Genomic DNA, 19,104 nt, shown 5'->3' with positions numbered 1-19,104 from the left:
GATTTGGCAGTAAAATAAAATAGTATTTCTTAGTTCAGATTTGAAACTGAATGTTATCAGGCTATTGCACTCATGGTCTATAAGAGATTGACCTGCAGATGTCCATGATGCTGGTGCATTGTGTTTCACCCAGTGAGCTAAAACTAAGGCTTCAGGTTACTTTAATCACTGATAAATCTGTAGATTATTTTTCCAATATTTGATCAATAATGTAAGAATGTTGTGGAAAATAACACATTACAATGGCCCCATCAAACATCAAGTTCACATACATAGAAAAAATAAATATGGGAGCATTGCGTGATAAAACACATCACAGAGACTTGTTTAATTGTATATAATTATATTTATTTATTTATTAGCCAGTCATGCTCGATACATCTAATGCACTCCACTGTGATAACATACATATTACCACACCAGTAGATAGCATAATGCGTATGGTTAATACTGTAACAGTGCATTGTACTGGATATGTGAAAGTACAATAAAATTGCATTTAAATCAAGTGCTATATGTGATATTATATGAAATGAGTATTGCAGTTATCACAGATGTCTCTGTGTATGAGACAAACATCTATAAAAATAAACTTAAATATTAAGCTATACAGTAAATTAGTTACAGAGTATGTTTCCATTGCAAATAGAAACCTGGAGATGGTCCTACTTCACAGGAGCAAGTTCTATACAAAGATAATTATCTGTTGTTTTACCATTGGTCAGGCTCTCGTCCCTGCCTCAGACCCATATAAAATGTTGTGAGGTACCACACAAGAGAGGTGTTCTAGCTGCCCTCTCCTCACCTGCAATGAGTGCGTCATATTGGCAGAGTAATTTCCAATCATAAGCCTTAAAGCGTCTAAAAATGTCACAAATTTTCCTTGTTGGAAAATCTATGTTTTACCTCCCACCTGTGAAGCAGCACATAGGGAAGTTGTGCTTTTTAACTGAGGTCAGCGTAGGCCTGTCTTGGCCTGTGGCTTTCTGCCACTGACACAGCTCCTCTCCTCACAATGTTCTTGAAAACATTTAAACCCACAGCAAAGCTTTTAGAAACAGAGGCTTCCATCAGCAGGGTCACAGCAGTCCCTCAGGCCTCTTCTCCAGACTGTACTCCTGGGTCCGATGCACCTTCCACCCGAGCATCATCAGCAGAACGATGCCAGCGACTTTATAACCCACCTGCAAGCCCAGGTACCTGCACAGGTCAAACAAATAAACATGAACGGCTGTCAGAGGGGATGTTGCTTACTGTGCACATACTGTACATTTCATGATATGTTAACTGTCTGAAGTGTGTAGTAATTATAAGTGGTGAGCTTTCTGACCGGTTCCTCAAGATGTTGTTGTCAAAGTAACCACAGCTAGTCTTCTTTCCGCACACAGTCTTCCACCAGATACACGATGTGTCAATAGCCTTCCCATAAAGAGCAGGGGCAGGTAGCCAGGCTGAGAGGGAGGAGGACAGAAACGTATTTATCACTGACCAGACGGCAATGCAAGACAAAGTTAAGTTAAAATACACAGTTGAATTTTGTTATTGTGTCTAATACGTAGCTGATCCATATCCTAGTCACCTGATAAATCCAACAAATTCTGAAATAAGACTCAACTCATTGTTTTTGATATGTCATTTAAATTATTCTTATTTTCCTACAACCTGAGTTTTATTGGAGTTTATTTTATGTTATTATGCAAATCATAATTTTGAAATATTTAATTTTCTTTGCTGATACTTTTATATTATTTGATATTTTTTCATAGTGTCACCTTTTATTATATAATACATTTATATGACATATAACATAAAAAGCAAACAGAAAAGAAAAACTAAAAAATCATGACATTACATGAAAGTAAGCTCAGTTTTTTTTTCAAGTTGTTAAATTATTAAACTATTTGCTTATGCAATTAGTTCATTTGATTCATGTTTTTTTTATTATTATTATTATTTATTTTGTATTGGACATTTTTGGGGCCCTATACAATGCCTGAGCTAGGGGGACCTCTGGAAATTTAGAGGACGTACTGTGCACTCCATCATGAGGAGGAGTAATTGTCCATGCATAATTAAACAGCAGTATTTATGTCCTGACTTACCCAACACTCTCATGAGTAAAAATTGGATTCCTATAGCGAATGACTTCTCTTCAGAGGGAACAGACCTGAGAAGGAAAAGAAATGGAAAAGGTCAATACCTGCTGTGTGTAAAAAAGTTTTTACATTTAATTGGTCTAAAATCACTCAATATAAGCTGCTAAAAAATAATTTCTCATTGACTTTTCCAACTCATGTGGCTCTCCTCCCATTGAGCACCAAGCAGGTTCATTGGGTATTGACTATTCGTATTCAACTTTTTATTGACATCAACAACTGTCTGGCAGCAAACAAGAGCAGCTCAGTGTTTGACTGTAGCAGTTAAAAGCAGAATAAAATAATATATTGAGTCAATTTGTTACAGTATTTGTAGGCAATTACATTGAAATAGACCTGTGCTGCTACTTATTTTGAACATATCAAATATATAACTAATGTACGTGTATATATGTTATACTGTAGGCTACCATAATCCTTTCTCACCTGAGCACCATCATGTACATTGGGTTATGAGTGAAGCAGGCGATCAGCGATGCCAGAGAGATGACGAGTATGACGGGGAGAAGTAAGTGAGGGCAGCCGTTTGGACAGGGTTTTGGGTCGGCCTGACTCTGGGCCCCTGGTATACACCTGCAGTTGGTATATAGCTGTACAAAGACAATGAAAGACAACCTTTTTATTCTATGCTGCACTACCATCTGCTGTCCTACACATCTTTACCACTAGGGTTTAATAAAGTGCATCTACTTAACCCAAGAAGCTGAAGGGACTTAAACTTACATTAACCTCAAATGAACCTGAAGCAGTTCTTCTTTTTAATGAGTGATGACAATTAGCAAAGTGCAAGTGTATTCATATGATTGAAGAAAAATGAGCTGACTGAATATAGTTTGAAACAATGATGTGATGATCTGACATGTATTTTTGCACACTGCCCTGACACACAACATATGAGAATACGTTTTTTTTCTTTTTCATTTAAAATAAATTGTTTTCCCTCTTACAATACCATTTACCTTCATGTTAATTAATTCTAATCAAAATACAGAGGTAGCTGGTGAAAATGTTTCCAGACCTTTTGTCCTGTAACTGAATTCCACTTTCAGCTGCTCACTTGTGGACATCTGAGTCCGCCAGAAATGGAAAATAATTATTCACTGATATCTTGGGATTAATCCATTAAGCTAGTGGTGGTCATCACTCTCTGTGTTTGTGCTTCGGTATTACACAGCAGGCTTACATGCTCAGTCAAACTGACTAATACTCTATTAGCAGTCAAACAATCCACCCACCAGAAGATTATTCACAAGCTGTGACGTTTAAATACTGACGTTTTGTCCTTGTCCAACACCTCCTATATGCTCTGTGACTAATAAACATTGATTGTGGGGCTCTTGTGTCCTGTTAGGAGCAGACGCTACTGGCTCAAGAGACAAATCATGAAGGAAATCAGACTTCATATCACTGCTCCTACATTAAAACTCTGATCAATTCAACAGCCATATGGCAGATATGTAACACTGTCAAATCCAAAGAGGCCAAAGTCACTTCCTGGTCTAAGTATGTACTTGAAATTAGAAAAAGTAGGGTTCACAGAAAAGTCTGTTCTCTGACAAGCATGTTATTTCAGCACAAACTCAATGTTAATGGTCTTTTATCTGTAGTAGCCTATGTATTCCCAGCAGTGTTCCTTTGAGTAAAAATACCGCACATCCCTTCCTTCAGCATCTTTGGCCTGTTGTGTAATCTTATTCTAGTGCTACACACATTTTCCTCATATACAGCCTTCTATCATACAGTAGATATGTCCAACTGACTTATTATATATCTAGAGACATACCTTATATACACAACATAAACCATAAAGAGCTGGCTGACCTGAACCCTGTGTGTGTTGTTGGGGTCTCTGGTGAAGTTGGTGCAGCCAGCATGACAGGGGGTGATGTACTCGATACCATCAGAGCCACACACGGGGTTGAAGGCGCTTTTAGGGCAGGAGCAGTTAGAGTAACACGTGGGCAGTGAACTGTGGGGGGCAGAGAGACACAGGAAGGAGTCAAAGGAAGACAAGCAGCTCATGTCAGAGTTTATTAGGCTTTTAATAGGTTTTTATGAGAATATTTCTATATATAAACGTACATTTCTTTGCTTACAATTAAATCCCACGTGCTGTCTTAATTACTGTGTAAAGTATTTAATTTAAACAACCCTCACAGTACATAACAAATGGAAAAGGGCAAATCAGAAGTAGTAATTGTAGTACATCATTTACATAATGATTTGACCACAGACTAACAGAGGAATACGATTATCCTGTGTACTGTGCCTGATTTAGTTCTTTATCCCACCACCAGTGCATCCAAATCAAACTAAAATACTAAAAAATACATCTGTAAATTGTTCAGTTCAGCATCTCCTGCTTCTTGATTTCACTGCACTTGAGCTGAATGAATGTCACAGTAAGTTAGGCTGGCTTTGTGCAACTCCCACTCTCCCACTCTCCGCTTCTCAGTGGGCAAGTCACTTCTTCAAACTCACTTTTATAGAAAGGCAACCCAATGATTTGTTTTTTATTACAGTTGTTTTACAGTTTTCACTGTTTCATTGTCTTTTATTGGTTTTGTGTTTGTAACAGCTGACAGTTCAACATTTGATTTTATGGGAAGCACTATTGTTCTATGGATATAAAAAATATATATATAAGCACTCAGTAAAATTGTTTTGGAAAGTGCTATACAAAATGTTATTATGCCATTATTAATTATGATTATGATTATGATTATTGTTATTATGATTATTATCATTACCAAACATTAGAGAAACAATGCAACTCCCACTCACCTGTACTGTCCTTTCCAATTGACCTCTGAGACTTTCTGGGTGGGACAGCCCATGAAGAAGAGGGGGACACAGAGGAGGGTGGAAATGGTCAGCATGACCATGGAGAAACGGGGGATGGTCTTTAGAGAGAGACCAGTCTTCTTCATGATGACCCCACCCACCAGCATCCCCACTGCTACTGATGGTAGATTCAGAGAACCTGCGAACAATAAAGACTTTAGTTATCTCCCAGTAAAGATGGTACTTATTGTATATTAAAGATGTCCAAGGGGGTTTCTTAAACATCACATGCTATTTCACTTTGCTTGTAAACTGATACAGGAAACAAATGAGAGTTGCTGCCTGAAAATGAATTGATTGTTGCAAATGGGCCAACTTAAAATACACACAGGCCCAAATGAAATTTTCATGGGAGGCAAGATGGCAGCAAAAACCTAATTCACTCTTTGGACAGAGGCCAAAGTGGGCTGGCACACTCCAGAGAGTCCACTGAGTGATTTTAACAGACTGTTTTATTTCACCTCCAGAGAGGTCATTAAATGGGTTCATATATATCATACTTTACATTATAACTTGAATTATTTAACAGCCAGCTAACATTAACTCCAAGGACAATTGTGATCTATTGCAGGATCTCCTCAAGCTCCAGAATCATATTGGCCCTCCTCCTACCTATTAGGAGGCTGCTGTAGGCGGGCGAAGCGCCGTACTGCCGCTCCAGAAACTTGTTCAGGAACGTGGCGAGACCCGCAATCACTGAGGAGAAGCAGCACTGGGCCAGGACCAGCATCAGGAAGAGAGGGCTCAACAGGAGGTGGACAAACATTCTGGGAAACACTGATTACACACAACCACATACAGATACACTGATTAGTACTGGAAATGACCTCAGCATGAAGTTTCTGCAACTATTTATCTCTGTTAACTGTATCTGATATACAGTAAAACAAAGTGAAGTTGCTACATGAATCTAACAGGCGAAACATTTGCAATCTGAATATGACAGACTTACTTTTCAGGAAATCAAGTAAAGAGATGTCAGGTTTCTTCTGGAAGTGATCCTCATTCATGTCACTTTCACTTTCAATTACCTGCAGGTTGACATAATGGTATACTGAGTTACAAAAAGCATGTGTGCATGGATGATTACAGCATCCATTATCCATATACCATTTACTATTGTAATGAACATGGGTGCATGAATTTATGCTGCTTCACCACATCACAACAGGCCTAATAACATGATTCATCTCTTTTATAACTTCCTTCATGCCACATTCTCCTACAATAACAAGCTCCTGTCTCTTCACACTGCCTTCATCCGAGGTGGAAACATTAGACTGAACTGACAGTTGTGTGTGACGGCTCCACAGTGTTGGTGCATTCAAAATCATCCAAAGCTGTCAAACATCATAATGAAAGACTTGTACAGTCTCTTGAGTTTTTGTCTTTCAACCTGCTCTTGGTTGAAACACGTGTTCAAATGTGTTTCACGGGAAATCAAATGTTACAATGTCGCTAAAACTATATAGCACCCTATATATATATATATATATATACTGTATATATGTCTGATGCACTTACTGTACATAATAATATAATAATATTTTAACTGTAAAGATACCTAAGAAAGAAGAAGAAATATGGAAATTACAGCTTTTCACTGAGATTTACATCTAAAACTGATAAGTGAAAATACTTATCATTTACATATTTTTCACCATGCCAAGTTGTGGACAAAGTTGGAACATCTTAAATGTGGTTTAACTAACAAGGATGATGGAGGAAATCTATATCATACCTGTGACTGATTGATATTTGGCAGATCGATTAACTGGTTGAATAAACATGAGAAACAATACAAAAATCTAACTTTATATAAAAAAAACAATTCCGTGGATTAAAATGTGTTTTGTTTCATGACTTGCCAGTGATAAGGCTCATTTATAGTTGAAAGGAAAGAAACTGGAACGGTGAACTTGCTATACCTTAGTATAGCCAGTAGGTGTCAGTGCAACATGGGGGACATACAGTAGATAATACGTATCTTACATCTTACTGTGGCTGAAAGTTTAGATAAACTCAGTTAACTGTTTGGTCATAAAACTGTTTGTGCATCAGACCCCTGTGAGAGAGAGGATGGCTTACCCTGTCCTCTAAGGGCATGCTACGAGGGAAGAAGAAGTATGGGATGGAGGTGAGAACCAGGCAGCCGGTGGTGATGAGCAGGCCCATCCACCAGGCCCCGACCCAGCGAGGATCCCCCGGCCTCAGCTCCTTTTCACCTCCTGCAGGAGTGACCACATACAACAGTCAAACATCTACGCCACGTCACCCCATCTTTAAAATACGTTCAGCTTTAAAGAGCTCATCATTACCTAAACCAAGTCTGTCCACATCCACATAGACCCGCAGCATGACGGAGCCCAGCAGGTAGCCGAAGACCGGCCCAAACACTGACACTGCAAACAGGATGGCTGTGGATGATACAACAGTCAGTTCTGTTCAGCTGCTCTGAGATTTTCTTTTTTTAACCATCATGACCTTAAAAATCCAAGATTCATTCATCTAAAATATGTGTTATTCACACCAGAAATACTTTGTGTCAAGTGTTTGTGTACGCTTTACACATTTTTGGCCTTTCAAAGGTTACTGATGAACAAATTCTTTCTCTGACTTACATCTGTAAAGCACCAACAGTGGAGCACTGATTACTGGAGGACAATCAGGTCCACCCTGTTGACTGATTTTCTTTAGTGTTCTGCTTTAAAATGCTTATCTCTTATTGAAACCAGTCTGAAGGACACTGATACAAATTCCAGCTCATTTAGGAGTCATTAGTGTTGACTGTTGCTTGAACTCGGTGAAAAGCAGATTCTTAACCTTCGCCACGCCATGAGAGATAAAAGCTGTGAAAACAACTGAAGGCTGTTGTGTGAACCTGCTGTTGACTTGTTTTGTGTCTGTAAGTTGTTGACGCTGCAGACACAGTGACTCCATCTAGAGCTCTGACACTGATGCTTCAACCAGTGGGGTTTTCTCAGTGTTTTGAACTATCAGCATCAACGTGAAAATCTTCAAAGTGACAAAATGTTTTCATGTCCGAATTAAAAGCACTTATAACTCCCTACGCAATTAATGTATTGATTTTGTGTATTAAAACAAAGTGAGCAGAAAGAGCAACATTTTAGTTCTCAGAGTTAAAAAGCAAATTTAAAGGTGAAACAGGATTTAGATATTATATAATTAAGGTTCATTACGAGTGTTTTGACAAATCAAATTAAAAAAGCTCTGAATGAAACCAAGCCACAAAAACCTGATGTTAAAAATCTTAACACTTACTTGTGATAAGGCCTATGTTTCAGAGACAGCTATTTGGCTTTTACACAATTTGGCTTTACAGTAACACCGGAAACGTTGTTTTTGACAAATCATAATCTATTATAGTGCAAAATTTCATCTTTATCTTGGGATATCGCAAAAACTGTGTTTTCTTTTACTTAATCATTGGGAGTCAAGTTGATGGGGTAATGTTTCAAAAATATTTAAAGTTTGATCAGGTATTTATTCATTATTACAAGCTGTGAAAAAGAGAAGCAGCAGAACTACAACGTGTCAACACCACGACAGAAACAGGAGTTATTTAAGCCTATTTGATGTTCATAAGCAGGAAAGTGGCTGTGCAGAGTTGGATGCTGCGTGCATTACGTACATATTTATCCTCTTTAAAAACTCTCCGCTCCATCTGTCTGGAGGTTATTGTCCCATACATAATTCTTAGAAAGCTCTCTTTATGCAAACCTGCAGAATCACCCTGGTTAACAACCACGGCCCTCAAATTGTGTTCTCTCTATCTAAACAAATTGATCCATCTCTGAACTATAGGCCATTCACCTATGTAAAGAGGGGAGTTGCCAGGTCCTGCGAAATCATCGATGTAGGAAATCCCAAAGGGCTGGATGGGCACCGTGCCCACGCCAAAGAGCAGCTGTGCACTGGCCATGAGCAGCCACAGGTTGTTGGTGTCGGCCAGACGCCTGGATTCGTCCCGGCTGCAAGACTCGGACTCGGTCGAGTTCTGATGGAGGTTACAAATGTCATGGCGATCTGGATCACAGCAGGTGGTCACATGGGGACAGAGATGGAAGGGACAAGGAAGAGGAAAATACAGTGATCGTTAATCACAAGCCGGGGGATGCAGATGTCCAACTACTTTAATTTCCTGCAGCCTCTCTGACTCTTCACTGACACACTGTGCGACGCCAAGTTACTTTGTCCGAGGGCAAACTGAATAAAGGAAGAGGGAGATTGTTATTACAAATGAAATGCCCTGGGGGCAATTCTAATCTCCTCAGCTTTCAGCGAGTGCACAGAGATTATGAATTTCCCTGAGTTTCATACAAAAGTTCAGCTGCGGAGCACCGGCAGGTTTTCTAAATACACCAGTGAGCCAAACTCCAGATACTTGTTTGACTCCTGCTGACTGCTGTGGAGACTTTGCTGAGAAGGCGCTGTGGTGTCTGAGACCAAGTAAAGCCTCATAAATATCACTGACATATTTGTACAATCGTGAGTCCCCTGCTCTGGACTGAGTCACATTAGCTGTCACAGCAGGTTCAGTGGAGAGAGAAGCAGGGGTGACATTGTCTTACTGTGTAAAACAGAGTCGAACTCGTAGGGCTGGGACAGGAAGTGAGGTAAGGTCAGCATCATGGAACTGATGGCCATCAGTAATCCACCGACTCCAATAACACGAGGACGGTGAACCCGATTCCCAAAGTAGCTCACAAACACGATCAGCACACTGTTACTGACCTGAGAGAGAGAGAGACACAGGTGTCAAAGAGGATCACATTTCACATTTGGGGTGCTAGTAAAGTTTTTAATCCAAACTGAGTGAGGCATAATTCAGAATTAATGTTTAACTAATCAGTTTACAAATGAAGAACGTGGCCGGCGTTCACACTGGTGAGAATGATCACCACTCACATTTTAGAGCGCTTTTATAGCAGGATGAATGATGTCTCCATAGACATGGCCCAACACCAACAGTAGTGTTAGAGCATTTGAAGCAGTTTTATGAACAAATAAGTGAAGACAGATGGAAAAAAACACATTTTTATGCCAAGTAGCCTATTTCCAGATAGTGTACCTTAACCCTGTTTTTTTTCCCACTTTCAGCAGAATATGCCACATTGTTTTCAGTGTCTGTCTGTCTGATTCTTCAGTGATACAACGGATGCAAATTAGCAAGTTGCTAACTCTGACGCATTTACATTTGTGCACACGTACGAATGTTCATTAATGTGTATTGTCCCTTTTAAATAAATACAATAAATAAAATATTTCATTTAGTTTGGGCGTGACAGTGATTTGGGCCTGTTTTTGAAAAAAACAAAAAAACAAATGAACTTGGACTGGCACAGCAGTGTTGTGGTTCCTTAAGACCAAAACAATGAGCTAAAAGACGCTAATTAGCCTTAAATTAGCCAAAATTAGGAAATAAGAATGTTGACTGAAGCAGCTGCAATTACCGGAGGAGGAGATACAAAACTGAAATGAAAAGTCCTTTTTTGATTTGTGTTTTCATACAATCGCACACAGTAAAATCAGATCTGATGAACGACTTGACGTGCGGCCAAATCCTGACAAGTCCTGAGCTGCAAATAACTAGCTAAATGTCAACACAGTGATTTAATTAGGGAATAGTGACTTGTGGCCATGACTAATTGAAACCTAGAAAAAAACTGGAAAGCTTTATCTGTTCGATACATTCAAATCCTGCCTGTGCATTAAAAAAAAACCCAGTACCCTTCTTGATGAGCATGTACAAAACATCCCTTCATCAGTCATGACCCCGGATTCAGTATTTAAACTGTTCCAAAATATTGGAGTCCTGCTTGAATTGTGAGGAAGTGTGATTTTGATGTGTTGTGTGTTCTCCAATTCCTCCTTTGTCATCGGTATCCTTGAAGTAAAGCTATCATGATCTCAGACTGTGTGAGGGTATGTTGTTGTTGGCTCCCACCTCGTTGAGAGAGGAAATGGTTCCCGAGGAGTAGCTGCTGAGGCCGTAGCGCCTCTCAATAGTGGTAATGGTGCTCTTGAAGTAGGAGCTGTAGAGCAGCTGAGAGAGCTGCAGGAGGCCATGGCACAGGACGAACAGCTGGGAAAGAGAGAAATGTAAATCTGTGAAAAATTCTGCAAAACTAATTGCCCCATTGCTTTGAATAGTGGTAAATGTTGTTGCTGAATAACATGAGAAACCAATGAGAAAGGTTAGTGAACAACAGAGATGCTATGTCAAGAATGCCTGTGAAAACTTGTAAAGGTGGTGGACCGGGACCTTAAAAATAGGTTATGGTCATAAATGTCAACTGTGTTTTTGGAGCAATCATGTGCAAGAGACATTTGGCTGGACTCACTTGGAAGCAGAACTCGAAAGACTCAACGCCTAAAACAAATGTCTCCTGAGAAGTCTGAGATTGTTTCAAGGAACGCGGGATAAGTTCAGACCGACGAACCGCAGCACCATGTGTAGCTGCTCTGGTGTTTTTCAACCCCTCGGCTAACGTCAGGTGACATTAAGTTCACCAGTTCAGTGGAGTGGCTAAACATCAGAGAGGCAATATTGTCAGTGCAGTGAAATTACAGTGGGGAGATCAGTAAAGTTGAGGAGCCAGACAGCTGCTCTGGAAAAAAAAACATCACAAAACATCTGGCAGAGGCTCAGTCAAGAGACGTGAATCATCTGAATTATTTTCTACATAAATTAATAGACAGCACAGAGGACATCTTCCTTAAACAGAGATGTGTGTGAGGTTTTTTCTTTCTTTCTCAAGTCTGACATTCTCACATCTCTTCCCAAGTTATTTCACACCAATTGACACTTTGACTCAGGAGACGACCTCTGAGCTGTCGCCTGCTGGATCAGTGCCAGATGCCTTCAACTCAACAGCTTTAGTCCAGTGGATCGTGACCTGACGTCTTTTCAGGGACATTTTACACAGTGAGGGAAGTACTTAGAGTCTTAACTGGATTTTTAAAAAGCAGCAAAACAATGGAAACATACTCAATCAAACCGGCACGCTGCACTCAGAGTTTTAATGATGTAAAGAAAAAAAGAGATACAGTAATTAGAGGAACTGATTATACAGAACAGCCCTGAGTTTCATAAAGATAGGTGTGTTGGTATAAGTGATGTATTAGCACATTTTGGTTTTAGATTATGTAACTGTGGCTGATACAGCAGCTCTGATGCTCAACAGGAAGTCATTGTGAGTTTAAGAGGTGCTGCTAGGATGATTTCCAGTCGTTGTGCAAAGGCCAACAATGTAGCTGTAGCTTCGTGCTTGAAGGCGATTTGTATCTAACCCGACTGTCAGCAGGAAAACACAACATTAGACCATTTCTTTAAAGTCTGTGTAAAGTTCAAGGTCTTTTTGATGTTGTTAAACGAAGTGCTGTCCTCAGATTCACAGCTCGAGATTCAAGTCCTGCTCATTTGACTCAAGTCCAAACAACGTACAATGTTTATTTGGTCTAGCATGTTGAGTAAAGAACAAGCAGCACTGAGTTATATTTACATTGTGTAGTTGAGTAAATGTACTCTGTTACCGCCACTGGCGAAGGAATTTGACAAATAGTGGTGTCCTGTGTAAAACTGTTCAATTCTCTACAAGTTAAACACTGAGTTGAAATGTGCAGTGATGAAGTTTGAGCTTTGTTTGTGTCTCTCACTGGCTGTACTTTGTCTCACTGACTTTGCTCTTCACACCCAGAGATGAGGACAGATCGGAGTTGCCCTCTGGACGGACTTCACAGTGATCAGGGAGAGCCACTCGCCCGTCTGTGTGTCAGGAGGCGTTCACAGACACTCTGCACATGGCTTTACTCGCTCCGGGGGCCATGAATGCACCAGTGACGCTGGAGATACGCGTCGAGATTAGGAGCGAATTTGCTATGAAAACAGTGATAAATCCAAGCTTTCAGTTTGTTTACTGCCTGCCAGGTCAGCCGAGGGAGAGTAAACTATGCGTTTGACTCAGAACAGTTAATGCTCCTATTAAAGCTTGGCGTTATGGTTTGTTAGCACACACAAGAGATGCTTTGACACTGCTGTTAATATTTCATCCTCATTTTGTATCAAGTAGGGTTCAATTATCTCAGATTCAACAGGACCTGTTTGTTCAGGCAGGAAAAAATCTGCTTTTGTTTGTCATTTAGATTAAAACAAAACGTTAGCACTTCACCACTGTTTCTTTTTTTCCCTTCAAATATGACGTTTTACGTAGGTTGACTTAAAATCCACTTGAGGCTTTAACTGAGTTGGGTGAATGTTTATATTGTGATAAGGCCTATGTTTCAGAGACAGCTATTTGGCTTGTACACAATTTGGCTTTAACACTGGAAACGTTGTTTTTGACAAATCATAATCTATTATAGTGCAAGATTTCATCTTTATCTTGGGATATCGCATAAACTGTGTTTTCTTTTACTCAATCATTGGGAGTCAAGTCGATGGAGCAATGTTTCATAAATATTTAAAGTTTGATCAGGTATTTATTCATTACTACAAGCTGTGAAAAGGAGAAGCAGCAGAACTATGACGTGTCAACACCACGACAGAAACAGGATTCATTATTTATCCACACTGTAAATACAAGTTATTTAAGCCTATTTGATGTTCGTAAGCAGGAAAGTGGCTGTGCAGAGTTGGATGCTGCGTGCGTTACGTACATATCTATCCTTTTTAAAAACTCTCCGCTCCATCTGTCTGGAGGTTATTGTCCCAGCCTTCAACCCTGCTGTTAGGGGAAGAATGGGGGGAAGTTCACGCTAGAATTTCAAATGCTTTTATTTCAGGGACACGCGTTACAGCTATAATGCTTGATATCCATGGATTTCCATGAGGAAATCATTTTTTTCTTTCGCTAGAAAAAACGCCTGGCCCATTTGGTGAAAAAATGGAATAAAGGAAAAACTGTATGAAGTCTCCCAGGATACTTGAAAGGCATAAATAGGCAAAGAATGGCTTCCCTTCATTGTGAAACAAACATAAAACACACAACGCCGAACAATAGCATCATGAACAAAGGAGCGCTTTTGTGGATTCCTTTTGGAAAATACGCTTTTTCACTTTTTCACTGAGGATTTGTTTGTCAGGTTGCGGAACTATTTCTGGGACATTAATGAGCAGCACGGGGGCTTCACAGGAGACTGTCCTGTCCTGGCTCCATTCCTGTTCACACTGCATACAACGGACTTCAAATACAACTCTGAGTCCTGCCACATCCAGAAATATTCTGATGACACTGCTATTGTGGCGTGTATCAGGATGGACAGGAATATGATTAAAGCCTTCAGTGAATGGAGTCACAAAACACTGTCTCCTAATGAACACTTCAAAGACAAAGGAAATGGTTGTAGATTTCCACAGATCCAAACCCCTTCTTCAGCCAGTGAATACTTGTTGTGGGGTGGTGCCAAACTATGAATATCTAGGTGTACACCTGGATAATAAGTTGGACTGGTCCCTTAATACAGATACACTCGAAGGGGCAGAGATGCTCAGATCTCTTGACATCTGCAGTAAAGATGCTGCAGATGTTTTATCAGTCTGTAAACCTGAGGAGACTGGACAAATTAGTTAAAAAGGCTGGCTCTGTGATTGGAGCCAGGTTGGATACACTGGGGGAGGTGGTGGAGAGATGTACACTGAAGATGTGAGAGGTCATTCTGAACAACTCAGATCATCAGCTTCATAATACCCAAACGCCCAACACCCAAAAAACAGAGATGGTGGACAACTCCTCTCTTTTCAATGCAGAACAGAGAGATAGAGAGAAGCCAGGCTTTTACATTTTTCTACAAATGGTAGATGAGCTGACAGACAAATGAAATTCCTTTTGGGGATTAATACAGTCATTCTGATCTTATCTTATCTCAAAATACAGAGTGTTGGGCCACGTAACGTCCTGTATGACAACAATCTGATGTTTTGTTCATGTAGTTTTAATTCAACAACATATGTTTATCCTAAGCTAAAGTTCAGTTTCCTTCTGGCTGGCTGTGTCCTAATTTTGTGTCAATTTTGTCTGAAGACGTCCAAATGTGCCGCATGTAAGTGTCCATTTTGATCGTCTTCATGAGTTTAAATTTTGGTGACACCACGTAAGATTCCCAGCTCAACATACCTATAAATTGTGGTTAGGAAACATCGACATGGGAAATATCGACTTAAGTAAGAGGTCATCTTCAATCATCTGCATCTTCTGGCCATTTCTACAACTGTTTAAAATTACCAGTGCAAATGGACGGTTCAGAGTTGTGTATAACACACCTGACAGGTAGCCTATCTAGCCCAAATGTAGCCATCACCAAGAGCCTACATGACAGCATCGGAGGCCTCAGCATCAGAGGAGCTGGTATGTACAACGTTTCGTTAAGACATACAAATTGGACATGTTGGATGTCAAAACAGATGTTTTGGGCCAAACAGGTGTGGAGAAGAGCTAACTGGAAAGTTTCTATCCCACTATTCAGGATATAACAGTGTAACGCCTGTTACTCACAGCATTGACTTAGTTCATAGTAAATCAATTTATATTTCAGGTGGTGGGTAAAGGACAGCCTCATCTTGCTTGATCCCATGTTTTAATCTCCAGTCTAAAAACATAGGAGAGTAGATCACTCCACTTCAGCGTTACACATCACCTTACAGCCTCACCTATCCTTCTGCCAATCTCGTTGACTTAACAGGTCACATAAATAATATAGGTCAAGCTCTTGATCAATGGACTGATTGTATTGTGTATTTTATCTTCACTATCTCAAGAAAATTATGTAATGCACAAACAAGTCTAAATGCCATCTCCCACAGCATGAGGCAGAAACATGACTCAGATTCAGACAGATATGTCCATACAGAGAATTTGATGGCGTAACATGGGTGCAGATGAGGTGTAGTCCACTTTGATAAGTTCAAAGAAGTTGTGAAGAAAAACTGAATGTCCTACTCAACCTGAGCAAACAGGAGTAGTTACAGTACGTGCTGGTGTCAAGAGAGAAGATGGATGGATCTGATTGCTCCCTGAGAAACTATTGTTGACCTGCCGACTCTGCTCGGAGCAAAGGGATTTGATTTCATGTGAAAAGCAGCTCGGCCAGTTTTCGACTTGCGCTGCATTTACTGGACAGGAGAGCAGGCGTAATCAAGAGCTCTGGCTTTACGCACAGTTTAACAGATACCACAGAGCGGCTCACAGAAACACCCCGCTGACACATCGCCTGCTGCTCACTCTGAACTACTCCCTTTGACTAAATTTAACATTTACTGTCTTTGAACTTCAGGTGCATTCATACTGTGAGAGATGAGCAGATGCCTGTAGGATGAGCCTCACTGTTTCACTGCCCTCCACCCTATCTATATTTGTACATCTTGGTTTGAACAGAGGAAGAGGAGGGGGGCTTTAAAGTGAAGACTTAATATGATAAACAGAAGAGCTGGACCCACCACAGTCTGGGTGAGAATTCTGAAGGTAAACACAGCTAAAGATTTTTCAAATAAACCTCCACCATCTGGAAATTTACACATTGCTCAAGTTGCCACTTACAGAATATAGTGTAGGTGTATTAGTCACACTTCATTCGCACAGGAGAAGAAAGAGGGCAAGTCATTTCTCACAGGCTTTTGAAAGCAACCACCGAAGTGCAGTGTGAAGTTTTGCCTCATTATTACTCACAGCCCTGGAACAAAGTGTTTCTCTCTTTACAGTGAAGTACAGCTGCAGCCTGGCTCCACTGCTGCCTCTGCCCCAGCCAGAGGTGAACACAATACAGCAAATATCTCATAAAAACCTATGTCAAGTATTTAATTATTGGAGAAACAACACCGCTGAAAAATGAAAATCCATCCGAAGCAAAGTGAAGTTAGGAGATTAACTCTTCTGAAAATAAACTAAAGCTATTTTTTTTAAATGCAAATTATTCTCTTTACTGCTCTTTTAAAAAATAGCTTATATATATCACATGAATGTAAATTGAATATTTGGGAAGTTCATACTGTCATTTTCATTGGCCATTTTAATCATTCCTCATGTAAAACAAACCAAATCATGACAATAATCATCAGCTTAATAAGTTAATAATTAAATATACATATTATTTGCCTGGGAAATGTTGTCATGTTTCATTCTTCATACATTCATATTATATTATAGTATATCAGTTTAGCAGACTGGCTGAGTGAAACACCTGGAACCCTTTGCTGAGATAACAGCACCATTCCTTCACTCTGACAGCAAAGATAAATCATTGATTTAGGCCAATAATAAAATTCCTTTCAAGACAAAACAGTGGAGGAAAACTTTCTTTTCTTCCTCCTGTGTGGAGTCACACCAAAGCTGACCAGTTAACAGCGACTAAAACTATAATAAAAACCTGATTTACAAGGATTTTCACAGACCATCTTTAAGTTGTGCGGCTCAGCAGCTCTGATGAGTGTTAGTCTGAGGTGAAGCTCAGTTTATTGTTGGCCGACAGCGCTCATTAGACACATTAGACACTTTCCTCGGGTCTTCAGGCGGTGAAATAACTCTAGTCTCTTTGTTATTGTGTATTATCATTAGTGTAAAGTTATGTAATCCTCTATAAATAAGCTGGATCTGGTTCATACGGTTACATAAACAACGGGGAGAACAAGTGCTGCAGGTTAGTGGACAGTGAGTGAGTGAATGGTCTCAGGTCTACCTTAATGCTGCAGCGGATCCTCCCTGGTTTCTTCATGGTCTTGGATGAATCTATGTCCATGGGCTCTGCTCGTGTCCTCACGCGCTCCTGTCGGCTCGTGGACTACAGTGCAGCCTCTCGAGCTCCGTGTCAGAGGTTGATGACTTGTCTCTCCCCCCTCCTCCTCCTCCTCCTCCCGGTGAGCGGTCGGGCTGTTTTATGACCGTCGGTCGGTCGGTCGGTCGGTCGGTGATGTAACCGGGACTCGGCCCCGCGGCTCCACGCGTAAATGTTTTGAAAGTTGTGAAGTGGGAACAGACAGTCTCTCGCGCTGATTGGCTGAGTCATGCGCGCGCGAGGACCTGTGCAACAGCTCACCTGAGAGCGCGAGAGAGGACGTTATTACTCACCGTTACTCAGAGAAATTTACACACACACGGACGAGCAAGAGTATCTGTGTGTGTATGTGTGTATGTGTGTGTGTTTAATTGTTGTCATCCGTCCTTTGTTCTCCAGCTGCCTCAACACGCTCCATGCTTCATTAACTGGGGAATGCAGCTTCAGCCTGGAGCTAATGAGCACAGAGGCCCCAGGATGTGGCCCACTGATCTGAGGACGGTCAGAGAGGGCCTGCCCTTTATTAGTGGTAGTTAACAATACCAGTTTAACTATGTGTTAACTCAGCCCAGGTGAGTCCTGGTTTGTTTGTTCTAATCACTTTCATATGACCATATGATAGATAGATAGATAGATAGATAGATAGATAGATAGATAGATAGATAGATAGATAGATAGATAGATAGATAGATAGATAGATAGATAGATAGATAGATAGATAGATAGATAGATAGATAGATAGATAGATAGTGGGTAATCAATCTCACAAGTCAGTCAAGCCCTGTTTGTTTTATGAGGACAACATGAGTGCATTTTACAGTAGTTTCTCCATTTTAAAAGCCGAGTGCACCTACACTGTGTTTTAAGCATTTAAGTATTTTAAACCTTTCATTACAAACTATATTCACATTTCTATAAAATGAAACAAAAAATACCAGTTTTGTAAAATATGGTATAATACCCTGTTTGTAGCTGTTTCAGATAGATAGATAGATAGATAGATAGATAGATAGATAGATAGATAGATAGATAGATAGATAGATAGATAGATAGATAGATAGATAGATAGATAGATAGATAGATAGATAGATAGATAGATAGATAGATATTCTGTGGTTTGTGGGTTTCACAATAGAAACAATCCTGTTTAGAGGAAGAAACTCATAATTCACAGGCTCTGCTGCTTCCCCTAATTTTCTGATGTCATACCTGACGTGGTCAGACTGCGTTGTTCTGGTTGAGCCAGTATTCCTTCTTTGTGACACGGACTGTGACCTCTGTCTGAATCCACTTCATTGCACTTGATGGATGGACTTGC

General features: G+C 40.2%; 1 protein-coding gene across 1 annotated transcript; it reads right to left on the bottom strand.

Moving 5' to 3' along the window:
* Positions 1–942: 942 nt before the first annotated feature.
* slco2a1 (solute carrier organic anion transporter family, member 2A1) lies at positions 943–17,857 on the bottom strand. Its single transcript, XM_085773630.1, has 14 exons — positions 17,691–17,857; positions 10,969–11,106; positions 9,593–9,755; positions 8,835–9,047; positions 7,319–7,417; positions 7,089–7,228; positions 5,953–6,031; positions 5,613–5,777; positions 4,941–5,139; positions 3,978–4,125; positions 2,583–2,746; positions 2,103–2,167; positions 1,331–1,451; positions 943–1,200 (listed from the first exon to the last, which is right to left on the bottom strand). Exons 1-14 carry the CDS (start codon positions 17,748–17,750, stop codon positions 1,080–1,082), a joined length of 1,875 nt encoding a protein of 624 aa, XP_085629756.1. The 5' UTR covers positions 17,751–17,857; the 3' UTR covers positions 943–1,079.
* Between the last annotated feature and the right edge of the window lie 1,247 nt (positions 17,858–19,104).

This window comes from Trachurus japonicus, chromosome 4 (genome assembly GCF_045865225.1).
Source record: "Trachurus japonicus isolate A0001 chromosome 4, Traja_1.0".
In the NCBI taxonomy this organism is placed as follows: Eukaryota; Metazoa; Chordata; class Actinopteri; order Carangiformes; family Carangidae; genus Trachurus; species Trachurus japonicus.
Note: the sequence above shows the minus strand (reverse complement) of the source record. Positions and strands in the feature narration are given on the sequence as shown.